This window comes from Mustelus asterias, chromosome 3 (assembly GCF_964213995.1).
Source record: "Mustelus asterias chromosome 3, sMusAst1.hap1.1, whole genome shotgun sequence".
Lineage (NCBI taxonomy): Eukaryota > Metazoa > Chordata > Chondrichthyes > Carcharhiniformes > Triakidae > Mustelus > Mustelus asterias.
Window position 1 is genome coordinate 341,997 of NC_135803.1, and position 19,312 is coordinate 361,308.

Here is a 19,312-nt window from a genome sequence, read left to right on the forward strand (position 1 = left end):
GTCGTGGGTTTGGAAGGTGCTGTCTAAGGATCTTTAGTGAATTGCTGCAGTGCATCTTGTAGACAGTACTCACTGCTGCTACTGAGCGTCAGTGGTGGAGGGATTGAATGTTGGTTGATGTGATGCCAATCAAGTGGATGGTGTCAAGCTTCTTGAGTGTTGTTGGAGCTTTACACATCCAAGCAAGTGGCAACCATTCCATCACAATCCTGACTTGTGCCTTGTAGATAGTGGATAGGCTTTGGGGAGTCAGGAGGTGAGTTACTTGCCACAGTATTCCTAGCCTCTGACCTGCTCGTGTAGGTTTATGCAGTGGATCCAGTTGAGTTTCTGGTCAATGGTAACCCCTAGGATGCTGACAGTGGGGGATTGGTAGAAACATGGAAGATAGGAGCAGGAGGAGGCCATTGGCCCTTCGAGCCTGCTACGTCATTCATCACGATCATGGCTGATTGTCCAACTCAATAGCCTCATCCTGCTTTCTCCCCTTAACCTTTGACCCCATTCGCCCCAAGTGCTATATCCAGCCGCCTCTTGAATACATTCAGTGTTTTGGCATCAACTACTTCCTGTGGTAATGAACTCCACAGGCTCACCACTCTTTGGGTGAAGAAATGTCTCCTCACCTCCGTCCTTCATGGTCTACCTTGAATCCTCAGGCCCCTGGTTCTGAACTCCCCCACCATTGGGAATATCCTCCCTGCATCTACCCTGTCTAGTCCTAGAACAAAGAACAAAGAACAAAGAACAGTACAGCACAGGAAACAGGCCCTTCGGCCCTCCAAGCCTGTGCCGCTCCTTGGTCCAACTAGACCATTCGTTTGTATCCCTCCATTCCCAGACTGCTAATGTGACTATCCAGGTAAGTCTTAAACGATGCCAGCGTGTCTGCCTCCACCACCCTACTTGGCAGCGCATTCCAGGCCCCCACCACTCTGTGTAAAAAACGTCCCTCTGATATCTGAGTTATACCTCGCCCCTCTCACCTTGAGCCTGTGACCCCTCAGGATCGTCACCTCCGACCTGGGAAAAAGCTTCCCACTGTTCACCCTATCTATACCCTTCATAATTTTGTACACCTCTATTAGGTCTCCCCTCATTCTCCGTCTTTCCAGGGAGAACAAGCCCAGTTTACCCAATCTCTCCTCATAGCTAAGACCCTCCATACCAGGCAACATCCTGGTAAACCTTCTCTGCACTCTCTCTAAAGCCTCCACGTCCTTCTGGTAGTGCAGCGACCAGAACCGGACGCAGTACTCCAAATGTGGCCTAACTAGTGTTCTATACAGCTGCAACATCAGACTCCAGCTTTTATACTCTATACCCCATCCTATAAAGGCAAGCATACCATATGTCTTCTTCACCACCTTCTCCACCTGTGTTGCCACCTTCAAGGATTTGTGGACTTGCACACCTAGGTCCCTCTGTGTTTCTATACTCTTGATAGCTCTGCCATTTATTGTATAACTCCCCCCTACATTATTTCTTCCAAAATGCATCACTTCGCATTTATCTGGATTAAATTCCATCTGCCATTTCTCCGCCCAATATTCCAGTCTATCTATATCCTGCTGTATTGTCCGACAATGTTCATCGCTATCCGCAAGTCCAGCCATCTTCGTTTCATCCACAAACTTGCTGATAACACCAGTTACACCTTCTTCCAAATCATTTATATATCCTGTTAGACTTTTACAAGTCTCTGAGATCCCCCTTCATTCACTTCATTCATTCCAGTGAAACCAATCCTAACCTAGTCAATCTCTCCTCATACATCAGTCCCACCATCCCCGGAATCAGCCTGGTAAACATTCGCTGCACTCCTTCGAGAGCAAGAACATCCTTCCTCAGAAAAGGAGACCAAAACTGCACACAATACTCTAGGTGTAGCTGTGGTGAACCATCGTTGGTTCCCACCAGGTAGTACTGAGCCAGGGTCTGGCCAGTACTATGAGTCTGTATATATGTTGCTGTTGGGGTTAGGGTTGGGTTGTTCTACTTGTTACTGTTGGGGTTAGGGTTGGGCTGTTCTACCTGTATTATAGTTATTATGGTACATCCCAGTCGGGCTCCGCTTCCTGGGAGAGGTATAAAGGTCACTGCTCTGTCTGGGACCCCTCAGTCTGGGATCGTGTATTATATATGGTAGCTCTATTGTAATAGTTAATAAAAGCCTTTATTTCCTCGAGCATCCCTAGCCTCGTGAGTTATATCGCGCATCAATTTTATTAACTATTACAATAGAGCTACCATATATAGTACACGATCCCAGACTGAGGGGTCCCAGACAGAGCAGTGACCTTTATACCTCTCCCAGGAGGCGGAGCCCGACTGGGATGTACCATAATAACTATAATACAGGTAGAACAGCCCAACCCTAACCCCAACAGTAACAAGTAGAACAACCCAACCCTAACCCCAACAGCAACATATATACAGACTCATAGTACTGGCCAGACCCTGGCTCAGTACTACCTGGTGGGAACCAACGATGGTTCACCACAGTAGCCTCACCAAGGTTCTGTATAATTCCAATGACACATCCCTGCTCCTGTATTCGAAACCTCTCGCAATGAAGGCCAACATGCCATTTGCCTTCTTTACCGCCTGCTGCACCTGCATGCTTACCTTCAGCGACTGGTGCACAAGGACACCCAGATCCCGCTGCACACTCCCCTCTCCCAATTTACAGCCACTCAGGTAGTAATCTGCCGCCTTGTTTTTGCTTCCAAAGTGAATAATCTCACATTTATTCAGTGATGGTTACACCATTGAATGTTAAGGGGCAGTGGTTAGAGTGTCTCTTATTGGTGATGGTTGTTGCCTGGCATTCGAGTGTTGTGAATGTTCCTTACCACTTGTCAGCCCAAGCCTGGATATTGTCCAGATCTTGATGCATTTGAACATGAAATTATTGGAAATTATTGGAGTGGATTCTTCGAGACAGGATTTACTCCCACTTGGAGCTAAGTGAACGTATTAGTGATAGGAAACATGGTGTTGTGAAGGGGTGGTCGTGTCTCACTAACTTGATTGAGTTTTTCAAGGAAGTGGCGAAGATGATTGATGAGGGTAGGGCAGTGGATGTTATCTACATGGACTTCAGTAAGGCCTTTTACAAGGTCCCTCATGGCAGACTGGTGCAGAAGGTGAAGTCGCATGGGATCAGAGTGAGCTGGCAAGATAGAACATAGAACATAGAACAGTACAGCACAGAACAGGCCCTTGGCCCACGATGTTGTGCCGAGCTTTATCTGAAACCAAGATCAAGCTATCCCACTCCCTATCATCCTGGTGTGCTCCATGTGCCTATCCAATAACCGCTTAAATGTTTCTAAAGTGTCTGACTCCACTATCACTGCAGGCAGTCCATTCCACACCCCAACCACTCTCTGCGTAAAGAACCTACCTCTGATATCCGTCCTGTATCTCCCACCACGAACCCTATAGTTATGCCCCCTTGTAATAGCTCCATCCACCTGAGGAAATAGTCTTTGAACGTTCACTCTATCTATCCCCTTCATCATTTTATACACCTCTATTAAGTCTCCCCTCAGCCTCCTCCACTCCAGAGAGAACAGCCCTAGCTCCCTCAACCTTTCCTCATATGACCTACCCTCCAAACCAGGCAGCATCCTGGTAAATCTCCTCTGCACTCTTTCCAGCGCTTCCACATCCTTCTTATAGTGAGGTGACCAGAACTGCACACAATATTCCAAATGTGGTCTCACCAAGGTCCTGTACAGTTGCAGCATAACCCCACGGCTCTTAAACTCCAACCCCCTGTTAATAAAAGCTAACACACTATAGGCCTTCTTCACAGCTCTATCCACTTGACTGGCAACCTTTAGAGATCTGTGGATATGGACCCCAAGATCTCTCTGTTCCTCCACAGTCTTCAGAACCCTACCTTTGACCCTGTAATTCACATTTAAATTTGTCCTACCAAAATGAATCACCTCACATTTATCAGGGTTAAACTCCATTTGCCATTTTTCAGCCCAGCTTTGCATCCTATCTATGTCTCTTTGCAGCCTACAACAGCCCTCCACCTCATCCACTACTCCACCAATCTTGGTGTCATCAGCAAATTTACTGATCCACCCTTCAGCCCCCTCCTCTAAGTCATTAATAAAAATCACAAAGAGCAGAGGACCAAGCACTGATCCCTGCGGCACACCGCTAGCAACCTGCCTCCAATCCGAAAATTTTCCATCGACCACCACCCTCTGTCTTCGGTCAGACAGCCAGTTACCTATCCAATCGGCCAACTTTCCCTCTATCCCACACCTCCTCACTTTCATCATAAGCCGACCATGGGGGACCTTATCAAACGCCTTACTAAAATCCATGTATATGACATCAACTGCCCTACCTTCATCAACACACTTAGTTACCTCCTCAAAAAATTCTATCAAATTTGTGAGGCACGACTTGCCCTTCACGAATCCGTGCTGACTATCTCGGATTAATCCGCATCTTTCTAAATGGTCGTAAATCCCATCCCTAAGGACCCTTTCCATCAATTTACCAACCACCGAAGTAAGACTAACCGGTCTATAATTACCAGGGTCATTTCTATTCCCTTTCTTAAACAGAGGAACAACATTCGCCATTCTCCAGTTCTCTGGCACCATCCCCGTGGACAGCGAGGACCCAAAGATCAACGCCAAAGGCTCTGCAATCTCATCCCTTGCCTCACACAGAATCCTAGGATACATTTCATCAGGCCCTGGGGACTTATCGACCTTCAGTTTATTCAAAACTGCCAAGACATCCTCCCTCCGAACATCTATTTCCTCCAGCCTATTAGCCTGTAACACCTTCTCTTCCTCAAAAACATGGCCCCTCTCCTTGGTGAACACTGAAGAAAAGTATTAATTCATCACCTCGCCTATCTCTACTGACTCCATACACAAGTTCCCACTACTGTCCTTGACCGGCCCTAACCTCACCCTGGTCATTCTTTTATTCCTCACATAAGAGTAAAAAGCCTTGGGGTTTTCCTTGATCCGACCCGCCAAGGACTTCTCATGACCCCTCCTAGCTCTCCTAAGCCCCTTTTTCAGCTCATTCCTTGCTAACTTGTAACCCTCAATCGAGCCATCTGAACCTTGTTTCCTCATCCCTACATAAGCTTCCCTCTTCCTTTTCACAAGACATTCCACCTCTTTTGTGAACCATGGTTCCCTCACTCGGCCATTTCCTCCCTGCTTGACAGGAACATACCTATCAAGGACATCCAGTATTTGTTCCTTGAAAAAGTTCCACTTTTCATTAGTTCCTTTCTCTGACAGTTTCTGTTCCCAACTTATGCCCCCTAATTCTTGCCTAATCGCATCATAATTACCCCTCCCCCAATTGTAAACCTTGCCCTGCCGTACGGCCCTATCCCTCTCCATTGCAATAACAAAAGACACCGAATTGTGGTCACTATCTCCAAATTGCTCTCCCACAACCAAATCTAACACTTGGCCCGGTTCATTTCCCAGTACCAAATCCAATGTGGCCTCACCTCTAGTCGGCCCATCCACATACTGTGTCAGGAAACCCTCCCGCACACACTGCACAAAAACTGCCCCATCCAAACTATTTGACCTACAAAGGTTCCAATCAATATTTGGAAAGTTAAAGTCCCCCATGACAACTGCCCTGTGACCCCCACACATATCCATAATCTGTTTAGCAATTTCTTCCTCCACATCTCTATTACTATTTGGGGGCCTATAGTAAACTCCTAGCAACGTGACCGCTCCTTTCCTATTTCTAACTTCAGCCCATATTACCTCAGTGTGCAGATCCCCCATGAAGTGCCTTTCCGCAGCCGTTAAACTATCCTTGATTAACAATGCCACTCCTCCACCTCTTTTACCAGCTTCCCTACACTTAGTGAAACATCTATACTCCGGAACGTCCAACAACCATTCCTGTCCTTGTTCTACCCACGTCTCCGTAATGGCCACAACATCGTAGTCCCATGTACCAATCCACGCCCCAAGTTCATCTACCTTGTTCCGGATGCTCCTTGCATTGAAGTAGACACACTTCAACCCACCTTCCTGTCTACCAGTACCCACCCTTGACCCTGATACCTTCCCCAATACCTCACCACCCTCACTGACTTCTGGACTACAACTCCCTTTCCCACTCCCCTGACGAATTAGTTTAAACCCCCCTGAAGAGCCGTAACAAATTTCCCTCCGAGGATATTGGTGCCACTCTGGTTCAGGTGCACCCCGTCCTGTTTGTACAGGTCCCACCTTCCCCAGAACGTGTTCCAATTATCCACGTATCTGAAACCCTCCCTCCTACACCATCCCTGCAACCACATATTTAACTGCACTCTCTCCCTGTTCCTCAACTCGCTATCACGTGGTACCGGCAACGTACCAGAGATGACCACATGTTTCGTCTTGGCTCTCAGCTTCCAGCCCAGCTCCAGAAATTCCTGCTTTAAATCCCCGTCCCTTCTCTTACCTATGTCATTGGTACCAATGTGCACCACGACTTGTGACTGTTTCCCCTCCCCCTTCAGAATCTGGAAAACACGGTCTGAGACATCACGGACCTTGGCATCCGGTAGGCAACATACCATCCGTGAGTCTCTTTTGCTGCCACAGAACCTCCTATCTATCCCTCTAACTAACGAGTCCCCAATAACTATCGCCCTCCCGCTCTCCCCCTTTCCCTCCCGAGCCACAGAGACGGACACAGTGCTGGAGATCCTCTCACTGCGGCTCCCCACTGGTATGTCATCCCCCTCAACCGTATCCAAAGCGGAATACTTGTTGCTAAGGGGAACGACCACCGGGGATCCCTGCACGGACTGCTTCCTCCCAGCCCCTCTCACCGTCACCCATCTGTTTTCAATCCTCGGAGTAACTGTATTCCTAAAGCTTGTGTCTATGGCCATCTCTGCGTCCCTGATGATCCTAAGTTCATCCAACTCCAGCTCCAGTTCCCTAACACGGTTTTGGAGGAGCTGCAGATGGGTGCACTTCCCACAGGTGTAATCAGTAGGGACACTGTCGTCGTCCCTCACCTCAAACATAGTGCAAGAGGAACATTGCACTGCCTGCACACCCATCCCCTCTAGATACCTTGCCAGTACCAGGTAGAAAGTGCAAAAATGAATTCAACTCACCCCTACTCGCCCTTTCAGCCTAAGCCCTGTGAGCCAAAGTCTTATAGCTCACACTCTGCTTCCCACACACTCAAGCCCTGTGAGCCAAAGTCTTATAGCTCACACTCTGCTTCCCACACACTCCACTGCCCGCTCCCGACGCTGCCCGCTGTATACTGCAGCCTACCTTTTATACTTCACGCGCTTAAAAAACCCTTCCCAGACTCCTTTGCTGCCCACTTCTAGTTTTCACTTTAAACTTGAAAAACTGCTGTTAAAGTAAAGGCCAAAAAAATACACACACTAGCTGACTAATTAAATAAATAAACAATTCAATTAATCTCTCACCAGCACTGCTGCCTTCAATCACCCCTCTCAGCTTGCTCCAGTGGATCAATGAGGGGGAACCTCCCAGGTAACTGACTTTTAAAGTTAAAATAAAAACCCTTCCCAGACTCCTTTGCTGCCCACTTCTAGTTTTCACTTTAAACTTGAAAAACTGCTGTTAAAGTAAAGGCCAAAAAAATACACACACTAGCTGACTAATTAAATAAATAAACAATTCAATTAATCTCTCACCAGCACTGCTGCCTTCAATCACCCCTCTCAGCTTGCTCAGTGGATGGATGGATACAGAATTGGCTCAGTCATAGAAGACAGAGGGTAGCTGTGGAAGAGCGTGTTTCTGAATGGAGGGCTGTGACAAGTGGCGTCCCTCAGGGATCAGTCCTGGGACTTTTGTTGTTTGTAATATATATATAAATGATTTGGAGGAAAATGTAAGTGGTTTGATTAGTAAGTTTGCGGACGACACAAAGGTTGGTGGATTTGCGGATAGCGATGAGGACTGTCAGAGGATACTGCAGGATATAGATTGGTTGGAGACTTGGGCGGAGAGATGGCTGATGGAGTTTAATCCAGACAAATGTGAGGCTGTACATTTTGAAAGATCTAATAAAGGTAGGAAATATATAGTAAATGGCAGAACACTTAAGAGTATTGATAGGAAGAGGGATCTGGGCGTTCAGGCACACAGGTCACTGAAAGTGGCAATGCAGGTGGAGAAGGTAGTCAAGAAGGTATACGGCATGCTTGCCTTCATCAGCCGGAGCATTGAGTTTAAAAGTTGGCAAGTCATGTTGCAGTTTTATAGAACCTTAGTTAGGCCGCACTTGGAATATAGTGTTCAATTCTGGTCGCCACACTACCAGAAGGATGTGGAGGCTTTGGAGAGGGTACAGAAAAGATTTACCAGGATGTTGCCTCGTATGGAGGGATTTAGCTATGAGGAGAGGTTGGAGAAACTTGGTTTGTTCTCACTGGAACGACGGAGGTTGAGGGGCGACCTGATAGAAGTCTACAAGATTATGAGGGGCATTGAGTGGATAGAGTGGATCGTCAGAAGTTTTTTCCCAGGGTGGAAGAGTCAATTACTAGGGGGCACAGGTTTAATGTGCGAGGGGCAAGGTTTAAAGGAGATGTACGAGGCAAGTTTTGATATAGAGGGTGGTGGGTGCCTGGAACCCGCTGCCGGGGAAGGTAGTGGAAGCGGATACGATAGTGATTTTTAAGGGGTGTCTTGACAAATACATGACTAGGATGGGAATAAAGGGATGTGGTCCCTGCAAGGGTAGGGGGTTTTAATTCAGTCAGGCAGCATGGTCGGTGCAGGCTTGGAGGGCCGAAGGGCCTGTTGCTGTGCTGTAATTTTCTTTGTTCTTTGTATGGACTGCTTCAGTGTCTGAGGAGTCGCGAATGGTGCTGAACATTGTGCAATCATTGACGAACTTCCCCACTTCTGACCTAATGATGGAGGGAAGGTCATTGATGAAGCAGCTGAAGATGGTTGGGCCGAGGACACTACCCTGAGGGACTCCTGCAGAGATATCCTGGAGCTGAGGTGACTGACCCTCCACAACCACAACCATCTTCCTATGTACCAGGTATGACTCCAGCGGAGAGTTTGTCCCTGGTACCCATGAAGATTGCATCAGCTAATGTGACAAAACTCCAGTCTGAAGTACTGACAAAAAGTATTGGATAGGAAGGGAAATTATTTCCTACATCATCTTTATAGTCTAGATAAAAGCTCCTTTATCTGGGCAGTGGAGGGATCGGGCAGTTCGCTCATCACTGGGCCTCTGGAAGCCTTCAAGCGGCTAATTACTGTCCTCATCTTGACTGCACTGACTTATGCAGATAATACTGGGAGAAAGGCTTTTGGTAAACCCTGCTTTTAATTGAACACTATACAGTCTTAGCATGAGGCTCGACATAGAACTCTCTCTCTCTCTCTCCATCCTCTGGTCATGTGACTTTATAGCCTTGCTAATAACAAAGAAGAACAAAGAACAAAGAAAATTACAGCACAGGAACAGGCCCTTCGGCCCTCCAAGCCTGCACTGACCATGCTGCCCGACTGAACTAAAACCCCCGACCCTTCTGGGGAACATAACCCTTTATTCCCATCCTATTCATTCAGGTTGGGGGGTGGGAATCAAATTGAAGTGACTGGGAGAGAGGAGGTTAGCTCACAAATAGAGAAAGCTTGTAGACAGTGTGAGAGGGAGGACAGGCAGGTGATGGAGAAGGGGAGCCCTCAGACCGAAGGTTTGAGATGTGTCTATTTTAACGCAAGGAGTGTTGTGAACAAAGTGGATGAGCTTAGAGTGTGGATCACTACTTGGAAATATGATGTGGTGGCCATTACAGAGACTTGGTTATCTCAGGGACAGGACTGGTTACTTCAAGTGCCGGGTTTCAGATGTTTCAGAAGGGACAGGGAGGGAGGCAAAAGAGGTGGGGAGTGGCACTGTTGATCAGAGATAGTGTCACAGCTGCAGAAAAGATGTACACCATGGAGGGATTGTCTACGGAGTCTCTGTGGGTGGAGGTTAGGAACAGGAAGGGGTCAATAACTTTACTGGGTGTTTTCTATAGGCCGCCCAATAGTAACAGGGATGTTGAGAAGCAGATAGGGAAACAGATCCTGGAGAGATGTGATAATAACAGAAATGTCGTGATGGGAGATTTTAATTTCCCAAATATTGATTGGAATCTCCCTAGAGTAAGGGGTGTAGATGGGGAGGAGTCTGTTAGGTGTGTTCAGGATGGTTTCTTGACACAGTATGTAGATAAGCCTACAAGAGGAGAGGCTGTACTTGATTTGGTATTGGAAAATGAACCTGGTCAGGTGTCAGATCTCTCAGTGGGAGAGCATTTTGGAGATAGTGACATGACCTGGATAGTCACATGAGCAGCTTGGTAATGGAGGGATACAAACGATTGGTCTAGTTGGACCAAGGAGCGGCACAGGCTTGGAGGGCCGAAGAGCCTGTTTCCTGTACTGTACTGTTCTTTGTTATTTGTTCTTTATTCTTTGATCAAAGTTCTAACAATAGCATTGGAGAGAGATAGGATCAGACAAGTTAGAAAAGTGTTTAATTGGAGTAAGGGGAATTATGAGGCTATCAGGCAGGAAATTGGAGGCTTAAATTGGAAAGAGGTTTTCTCAGGGAAATGTACGGTAGAAATGTGGCAAATTTTCAGAGACTATTTGTCTGGAGTTCTGCATAGCAACATTCCAATGAGACAGGGAAGTTATGGTAAGTTACAGGAACCATGGTATACAAAGGCTGTAATGAATCTAGTCAAGAAGAAAAGAAAAGCTTACAAAAAGTTCACGGAGCTAGGTAATGTTAGAGATCTAGAAGAGTATACGGCTAATAGGAAGGATCTTAAGAAGGAAATTAGGAGAGCCAGAAGGGGTCATGAGAAGACCTTGGCAGGCAGGATTAAGGAAAATCCCAAGGCATTCTACAAGTATGTGAAGAGTAAGAGGATAAGACGTGAAAGAATAGGACCTATCAAGTGTGACGGTGGGAAAGTTTGTATGGAACCGGAAGAAATAGCAGAGGTACTTAATGAATACTTTACTTCAGTATTCACTATGGAAAAGGATCTTGGTGGTTGTAATGCAGACTTGCAGCGGACTGAAAAGCTTGAGCATGTAGATATTAAGAAAGAGGATGTGTTGGAGCTTTTGAAAAGCATCAAGTTAGATAGGTCGCCGGGACCGGATGAGATGTACCCCAGGCTACTGTGGGAGGCGAGGGAGGAGATTGCTGAGCCTCTGGCGATGATCTTTGCGTCATCAATGGAGATGGGAGAGGTTCCGGAGGATTGGAGGATTGCGGATGTTGTTCCTTTATTCAAGAAAGGGAGTAGAGATAGCCCTGGAAATTATAGACCAGTGAGTCTAACCTCAGTAGTTGGTAAGTTGATGGAGAAGATCTTGAGAGGCAGGATTTATGAACATTTGGAGAGGTATAATATGATTAAGAATAGTCAGCATGGCTTTGTCAAAGGCAGATCATGCCTTACGAGCCTGAATGAACTTTTTGAGGATGTGACTAAACACATTGATGAAGGAAGAACAGTAGATGTAGTATATATAGACTTCAGCAAGGCAATTGAGAAGGTGCCCCATGCAAGGCTTATTGAGAAAGTGAGGGGGCATGGGATCCAAGGGGACATTGCTTTGTGGATCCAGAACTGGCTTGCCCACAGAAGGCAAAGAGTGGTTATAGATGGGTTATATTCTGCATGGAGGTCGATCACCAGTGGAGTGCCCCAGGGATCTGTTCTGGGACCCCTACTCTTTATGATTTTTATAAATGACCTGGATGAGGAAGTGGAGGGATGGGTTGGTAAGTTTGCTGATGACACAGTGTGGGAGATCAGATGGATCTTGGGGTCCGAGTTCATAGGACGCTCAAAGCAGCTGAGCAGGTTGAGGCTGTGGTTAAGAAGGCATATGGTGTACTGGCCTTCATCAATCAAAGAATTGAGTTTAGGAGTCATGAGATAATGTTGCAGCTATATAAGACCCTGGTAAGACCACACTTGGAGTACTGTGCTCAGTTCTGGTCGCCTCATTACAGGAAGGATGTGGAAGCCATAGAAAGGGTGCAGAGGAGATTTACAAGGATGTTGCCTGGTTGAGGAGCATGCCTTATGAGGATAGGTTGAGTGAGCTCGGTCTTTTCTCCTTGGAGAGACGAAGGATGAGGGGTGACCTGATAGAGGTGTATAAGATGTTGATCGAGTGGACAGTGAGAGACTTTTTCCTAGGGCTGAAATGGTTGCCACAAGAGGACACAGGTTTAAGGTGCTGGGGAGTAGGTACAGAGGAGATGTCAGGGGTAAGTTTTTCACTCAGAGGGTGGTGGGTGCGTGGAATGGACTGCCAGCAACGGTGGTGGAGGCGGATTCGATAGGGTCTTTTAAGAGACTTTTAGATAAGTACATGGAACTTAGTGAGATAGAGGGTTATAGGCAAGCCTAGTAATCACTAAGGTAGGGACATGTTCGGCACAACTTTGTGGGCTGAAGTGCCTGTATTGTGCTGTAGTTTTTCTATGTTTCTATGTTTCATGTATTTGTCAAGACGCTCCTTAAAAATCACGATTGTATCTGCTTCCTCTACCTCCCCTGGCAGCAGGTTCCAGGCACCCACTGCTCCCTGTGTAAAAAACTTGCATCGTACATCTCCTTTAAACCTTGTCCCTCGCACCTTAAACCTATGCCCCCTAGTAATTGACTCTTCCACCCTGGGAAAAAGCCTCTGACTATCCACTCTGTCCATGCCTCTCATAATCTTGTAGACTTCTATCAGGTCACCCCTCAACCTCCGTCGCTCCAGTGAGAACAAACCAAGTTTCTCCAACCTTTCCTCATAGCTAATGCCCTCCACACCAGGCAACATCCTGGAAAATCTTTTCTGTACCCTCTCCAAAGCCTCCACATTCTTCTGGTAGTGTGGCGACCAGAATTGAACACTATGTTCCAAGTGCGGCCTAACTAAGGTTCTATAAAGCTGCAACATGACTTGCCAATTTTTAAACTCAATGCCCCGGCCGATGAAGGCAAGCATGCCATATGCCTTCTTGACTACCTTCTCCACCTGCGGTGCCACTTTCAGTGACCTGTGTGCCTGTACACCCAGATCCCTCTGCCTATCAATACTCTTAAGGGTTCTGCCATTTACTGTATATTTCCCATCTGTATTAGACCTTCCAAAATGCATCACCTCACATTTGTCTGGATTAAACTCCATCTGCCATCTCTCCGCCCAAGTCTCCATCCGATCTATATCCTGCTGTATCCTCTGATGGTCCTCATCGCTATCTATAAATCCATCAACCTTTGTGTTGTCCGCAAACTTACTCATCAAACCACTTACATTTTCCTTCAAATCATTTATATATATTACAAACAGCAAAGGTCCCAGCACTGATCCCTGAGGAACGCCACTTGTCACAGCCCTCCATTCAGAAACACACCCTTCCACCTTCCTACCCCTCTGTCTTCTATGACTGATGTCTATATCGCGAGGGGGATAGAATATAAAAGCAGGGATGTCTTGATGCACCTGTACAGGGCATTGGTGAGGCCGCAGCTGGAATACTGTGTGCAGTATTGGTCCCCTTATATGAGGAAGGATATATTGGCATTGGAGGGAGTGCAGAGAAGGTTCACCAGGTTGATACCGGAGATGAGGGGTTTGGATTATGAGGAGAGGCTGAGGAGATTGGGTTTGTACTCGTTGGAGTTTAGAAGGATGAGGGGGGATCTTATGGAGACTTATAAGATAATGCGGGGGCTGGATAGGGTGGAGGCGGAGAGATTCTTTCCACTTAGTAAGGAAGTTAAAACTAGAGGACACAGCCTCAAAATAAAGGGGGGTCGGTTTAAGACAGAGTTGAGGAGGAACCTCTTCTCCCAGAGGGTGGTGAATCTCTGGAATTCTCTGCCCACTGAGGTGGTGGAGGCTACCTCGCTGAATATGTTTAAAGCGCGGATGGATGGATTCCTGATCGGTAAGGGAATTAAGGGTTATGGGGATCAGGCGGGTAAGTGGTACTGATCCACATCAGATCAGCCATGATCTTATTGAATGGCAGTGCAGGCTCGAGGGGCTAGATGGCCTACTCCTGCTCCTATTTCTTATGTTCTTATGTTCTTATGATGTGGAGATGCCGGCGTTGGACTGGGGTAAACACAGTAAGAACTCTAACAACACCAGGTTAAAGTCCAACAGGTTTATTTGGTAGCAAAAGCCACTAGCTTTCGGAACAGGCTGTCCCTTCGTCAGGTGGGTGAAAGGGACAGCCTGTTCCGAAAGCTAGTGGCTTTTGCTACCAAATAAACCTGTTGGACTTTAACCTGGTGTTGTTAGGCTTCTTTCTATGACTGAGCGAGTTCTGAATCCATCTTGCCAGCTAACCTCTGATCTCATGCAACTTCACCTTCTGCACCAGTCTGCCATGAGGGGCCTTGTCAAAGGCCTTACTGAAGTCCATGTGGACAACATCCACTGCCCTACCCTCATCAATCATCTTCATCACATTCCTCGAAAAACTTAGCGAGACACGACCTCCCCTTCACAAAACCAGATTGCCTCTCACTAATAAGTTCACTTATTTCCAAGTGGGAGTAAATCCTGTCTCGAAGAATCCTCTTCAATAATTTCCCTACCACTGACGTAAGGCTCACCGGCCTGTAATTACCTGGATTATTGTTGCTACCCTTCTTAAACAAAGGAACAACATTGGCTATTCTCCAATCAGTACCTGAATGGTGTAAAGGATAGGCCGACCAACATCAAGGGCTTTGAGACTTTTGTTGTTGTGTAGAACCGTTGCAAAAGCAATCAGGCTTTGAATTTCCTGAAAACACATTGAAAAATATCATAAATTCTGCAGGAAAAATACCAAAACTGTCCTGTAACTCAAACCGAGAGAAAAAGCACTTGAACCGACTTTAAAGATTGATGGTTTTTATGACAAAATATTTGTCAGAAGGTTTGAATTTAATTTAAATTTTTATATTTCAGTGAGAAATGAGCAGTTTGGAAATGTTAGAAGAGATTCTAGAAAAAGAGAGTTCACATGAAGGTCGTTCTGTTCCTCTGCCAACTCCCCAATTAGTTGCACTCCATTCCCTAGCCCAATAGTCCTGCAAGTTTCTCATCATTATCTCGTTATCCATTTCCCTTCTGAATGTTAATCTTCAATCAGACAGAACATTCCAGGTGACAATAATTTACAGTGAAAATCTCCCTCTGGCTCTTTTGCCAATTATCTTTCAATTTTTGTCTTCTGGACAATTTCTAATTACTCTATCAAATCATTCATAACTTTGAACACCTCAACTGAGTCTCTCTTCAACCTTCACTGATCAAGTAGAATAATCAGAGATGCTGCTGTCGCTCCATGTGTAAAGTTCCTCATATCTGGAAAGAATCTGTTGAATCTTCTCTGCACCATCTCCAAGATATTGACAACCCTTCTGTAAAGTCATGCCTCGGACTGAAGACCTTGTCTTATAAAGGTTTAGCTTAATTGCCTTGCTTTTGTTCTCTATTCTTCTATTTATAAATTTGGGGTTTCTAAATGTCTTTTTAATTACTTCCCCAACCTGCCCTGCCACCTTCAGTGATTTGTGTAATATATTATAAAATTCTACAGTGCAGAAGGAGGCCATTCAGCCCATCGAATCTGGACTGACCACAATCCCGCCCAGGCCCTATCCCCATAACCCCATGCATTTATCCGAGCTAGTCGCCCTGACAGTAAGGGAATATTTAGCATGCCCAATCCACCTAACCCGCACATCTTTGGACTGTGGAAGGAAACTGGAGCACCCAGAGGAAACCCATGCAGACACGGTGAGAACGTACAAGCTCCACACAGTCAGTGACCCGAGCCAGGAATCGAATCTGGCTCCCTGGCGCTGTTTGGCAGCAGTGCTAACCACTGTGCCGCCCTATCTCCAGGTCTCTGTTCCAGCCAAATTTGAAATGAGTGAATACTGTTCATCTGGCCAAAAGTTTAAAACAATGCCAGGGGAGCGGCGGGGGGAGGGGGGGGGGATTCGTTTTGGGGGTGGGGGAGGGTGAAGGGGGATTAGGTTAGTTTTGGGGGTGAGGGGAGGATGGGGGAGGGTGGGGGGATTAGGTTAGTTTTGGGAAGTTGGGGAGAGAGGGTGGGGGAGGGTGGGGGAAGGTGGAGAAGATTAGATTAGTTTTGGGGGTGGGAGGAGGGTTGGAGAATCCTAGCTGTGTCTCTCTGTTCGATGGTGCACTAAATGTTTAACCGTTCTGCCCAATCTGCTCTTTGCCTCTTGTTCACTGTGTCAGTGTTCATTGCTGGCCAGTGTATAAACATTGTGAATGAGGGGACTGAGGGTGGTGCATTGAAATGGACAGAAAACTGGTTGGCAAACAGTAAAGAGTAGGAATAAATGGGTCTCTTTCCAAATGGCAGGCAGTGACTGGTAGATACCGCAGGGGTCAGTGGTGGGACCCCAGCTATTCACTATATATATTCATGACTCGATGAGGAAACTAAATATAATATCTCCAAATTTAAAGATGACACAAAGCTTTGTGGAGGGTGAGCTGAGAGGAGGATGCAGAGATCCTTCAGTGTGATTTGGACAGGCTGAGTGTGTAGGGATAAACTAGTTTGGCAGGGGGATGGAACCCAAAGCAGTAGGGTGACAGAAGAAAAGGTCGAAGACAGCATAGAAGTTAAAGAGAGCACATTAAACAGTAAAGGCAGTGTCAGTAATCCTAGTAAGAAGTCTCACAACACCAGGTTAAAGGGCAACAGGTTTATTTGGCAGCACTAGCTTTCAGAGCCTCAAGCTCCGTCTTCAGGTGAGTGAGGACTTGTGTTCACAAACAGGGCATATAAAGACACAAACTCAATTTACAAAATAATGGTTGGAATGTGAGTCTTTACAGCTAATCAAGTCTTAAAGGTACAGAAAATGCGAGTGGAGAGAGGGCCAAGCACATGTTAAAGAGATATGTATTGTCTCCAGCCAGGACAGTTAGTGAGATTTTGCAAGCCCAGGCAAGTCGTGGGGGTTACAGACAGTGTGACATGAACCCAAGATCCCAGTTGAGGCTGTCCTCATGTGTGCAGAACTTGGCTATCAGTTTCTGCTCAGCGATTCTGCGTTGTCGTGTGTCGTGGAGGCCGCCTTGGAGAACGCTTACCCGAAGATCAGAGGCTGAATGCCCGTGACTGCTGAAGTGTTCCCCGACTGGAAGGGAACACTCCTGCCTGGTGATTGTCGAGCGGTGTTGTTGTAGCATCTGCATGGTCTCCCCAATGTACCATGCCTCGGAACATCCTTTCCTGCAGTGTATCAGGTAGACAATGTTGGCCGAGTCGCAAGTGTATGTACCGTGTACCTGGTGGATAGTGTTCTCACGTGAGATGATGGCATCCGTGTCGATGATCCGGCATATCTTGCAGAGGTTGCTGTGGCAGGGTTGTGTGGTGTCGTGGTCACTGTTCTCCTGAAGGCTGGGTAGTTTGCTGCAAACAATGGTCGATTTGAGGTTGTGCGGGTGTTTGAAGGCAAGAAACATAGAAACATAGAAAACTACAGCACAAAACAGGCCCTTCGGCCCCACAAGTTGTGCCAAACATATCCCTACCTTTTAGGCCTACCTATAACCCTCCATCCTATTAAGCCCCATGTACTTATCCAGGAGTCTCTTAAAAGACCCTATTGAGTTTGCCTCCACCACCACTGATGGCAGCCGATTCCACTCGCCCACCACCCTCTGTGTGAAAAACCTCCCCCTAACATTTCCCCTGTACCTACCCCCCAGCACCTTAAACCTGTGTCCTCTCGTAACAGCCATTTCCACCCTGGGAAAAAGCCTCTGAGAGTCCACCCGATGCCTCTCAACATCTTATATACCTCTATTAGGTTTCCTCTCATCCTACATCTCTCCAAGGAGAAAAGACCGAGCTCCCTCAGCCTTTCCTCATAAGGCATGCCACTCAATCCAGGCAACATCCTTGTAAATCTCCTCTGCACCCTTTCAATCTTTTCCACATCCTTCCTGTAATGAGGTGACCAGAACTGAGCACAGTACTCCAAGTGGGGTCTGACAAGGGTCTTATATAGCTGCATCATTATCCCCGGACTCCTAAAATCAATCCCTCGATTGATAAAGGCCAGCACACCATACGCCTTCTTAACCACCTCCTCCACCTGCGGGGTCGATTTTAGAGTCCTATGGACCCGGACCCCAAGGTCCTTCTGATCCTCTACAGTACTAAGAGTCTTTCCCTTTATATTGTACTCCTTCATCCCATTCGACCTGCCAAAATGGACCACTACGCATTTATCTGGGTTGAAGTCCATCTGCCACTTGTCCACCCAGTCTTGCATCCTATCTATGTTGGGGTGTGGGGATGGCCTTGGCTATATCGCACATATCGATACAGACATCAAGTTTCTACAAAGATGCAAGAAAGCAGAAAAGATTCTGAAAGGACTACAGATCACTCAGGTCAATGTACAACACAGACTATGCTGAAAGACTTTGCCATTGCACATCTCTCACACTCCTCAACCACCTCATACACCAGCTCTATAGCAAACGCCGCAGCCTGGAAACCAAGATAGAGTCCATATTCTCAACTTGCGCTCAGGACACAGACCAGTTGCGAAACTCTGCCAAGCAGACGAGACAAAGGAACTACGCCATCTACATGCACACCAAGAACAGGAAGCTTGAGAAACTTGGCATCACCAGCAGCAGCAACCAAGCCTCCCCCGGTACCACAGTAGAAAACAGTACCATTGCAGGGAAGTCCATTGTCAACTTGTTGGACTACACACTTCAACCAGATGAAATCGAAGTTCTCAGCCGAGGGCTCAATTTCTGCCTGACCACCAAAATAGACCCATCGGTCTCAGACACAGAGGAATTCATTAGACGAATGAGGCTGTGGGAGTTCTTCCACAAACCCCAAGAGGCCAACAGCGAACACAATGAGACAGCCAATGAACCGGAACAGCCGACAGAGTGATCCGCAGTGCAGCAACTGAAGAGGAAAGTGTCGAATTGGACTTCTCCGGAAGCTCGTTGCCCTCGACTTGACATGCATGCCCAAGCCATCAGGAGGTGAGTCAATGCCAGATTCGTCAGCCGCACTCACAAGACAGCCCCGAACATCACCCAAGCACAATGCAATGCCATCCGTGCTCTCAAGACCAACCGCAACATTGTCATCAAACCAGCAGACAAAGGAGGGGCCACCGTCATACTGAACAGAATGGATTACTGCAAAGAAGTGTCCCAACAATTGAACA

The 19,312-nt window shown here is 46.8% G+C and overlaps 1 protein-coding gene across 1 annotated transcript in view; it reads right to left on the reverse strand.

Annotated features, from left to right (window-relative positions):
- Positions 1-19,312, reverse strand: part of lrrc34 (leucine rich repeat containing 34) — an 89,931-nt gene that overhangs the window by 44,292 nt on the left and 26,327 nt on the right. Inside the window, exon 3 of the mRNA XM_078203762.1 lies at positions 14,758-14,853. Coding sequence (XP_078059888.1) covers positions 14,758-14,853 — 96 coding nt within the window. The remainder of the gene's footprint in view (positions 1-14,757; positions 14,854-19,312) is intronic.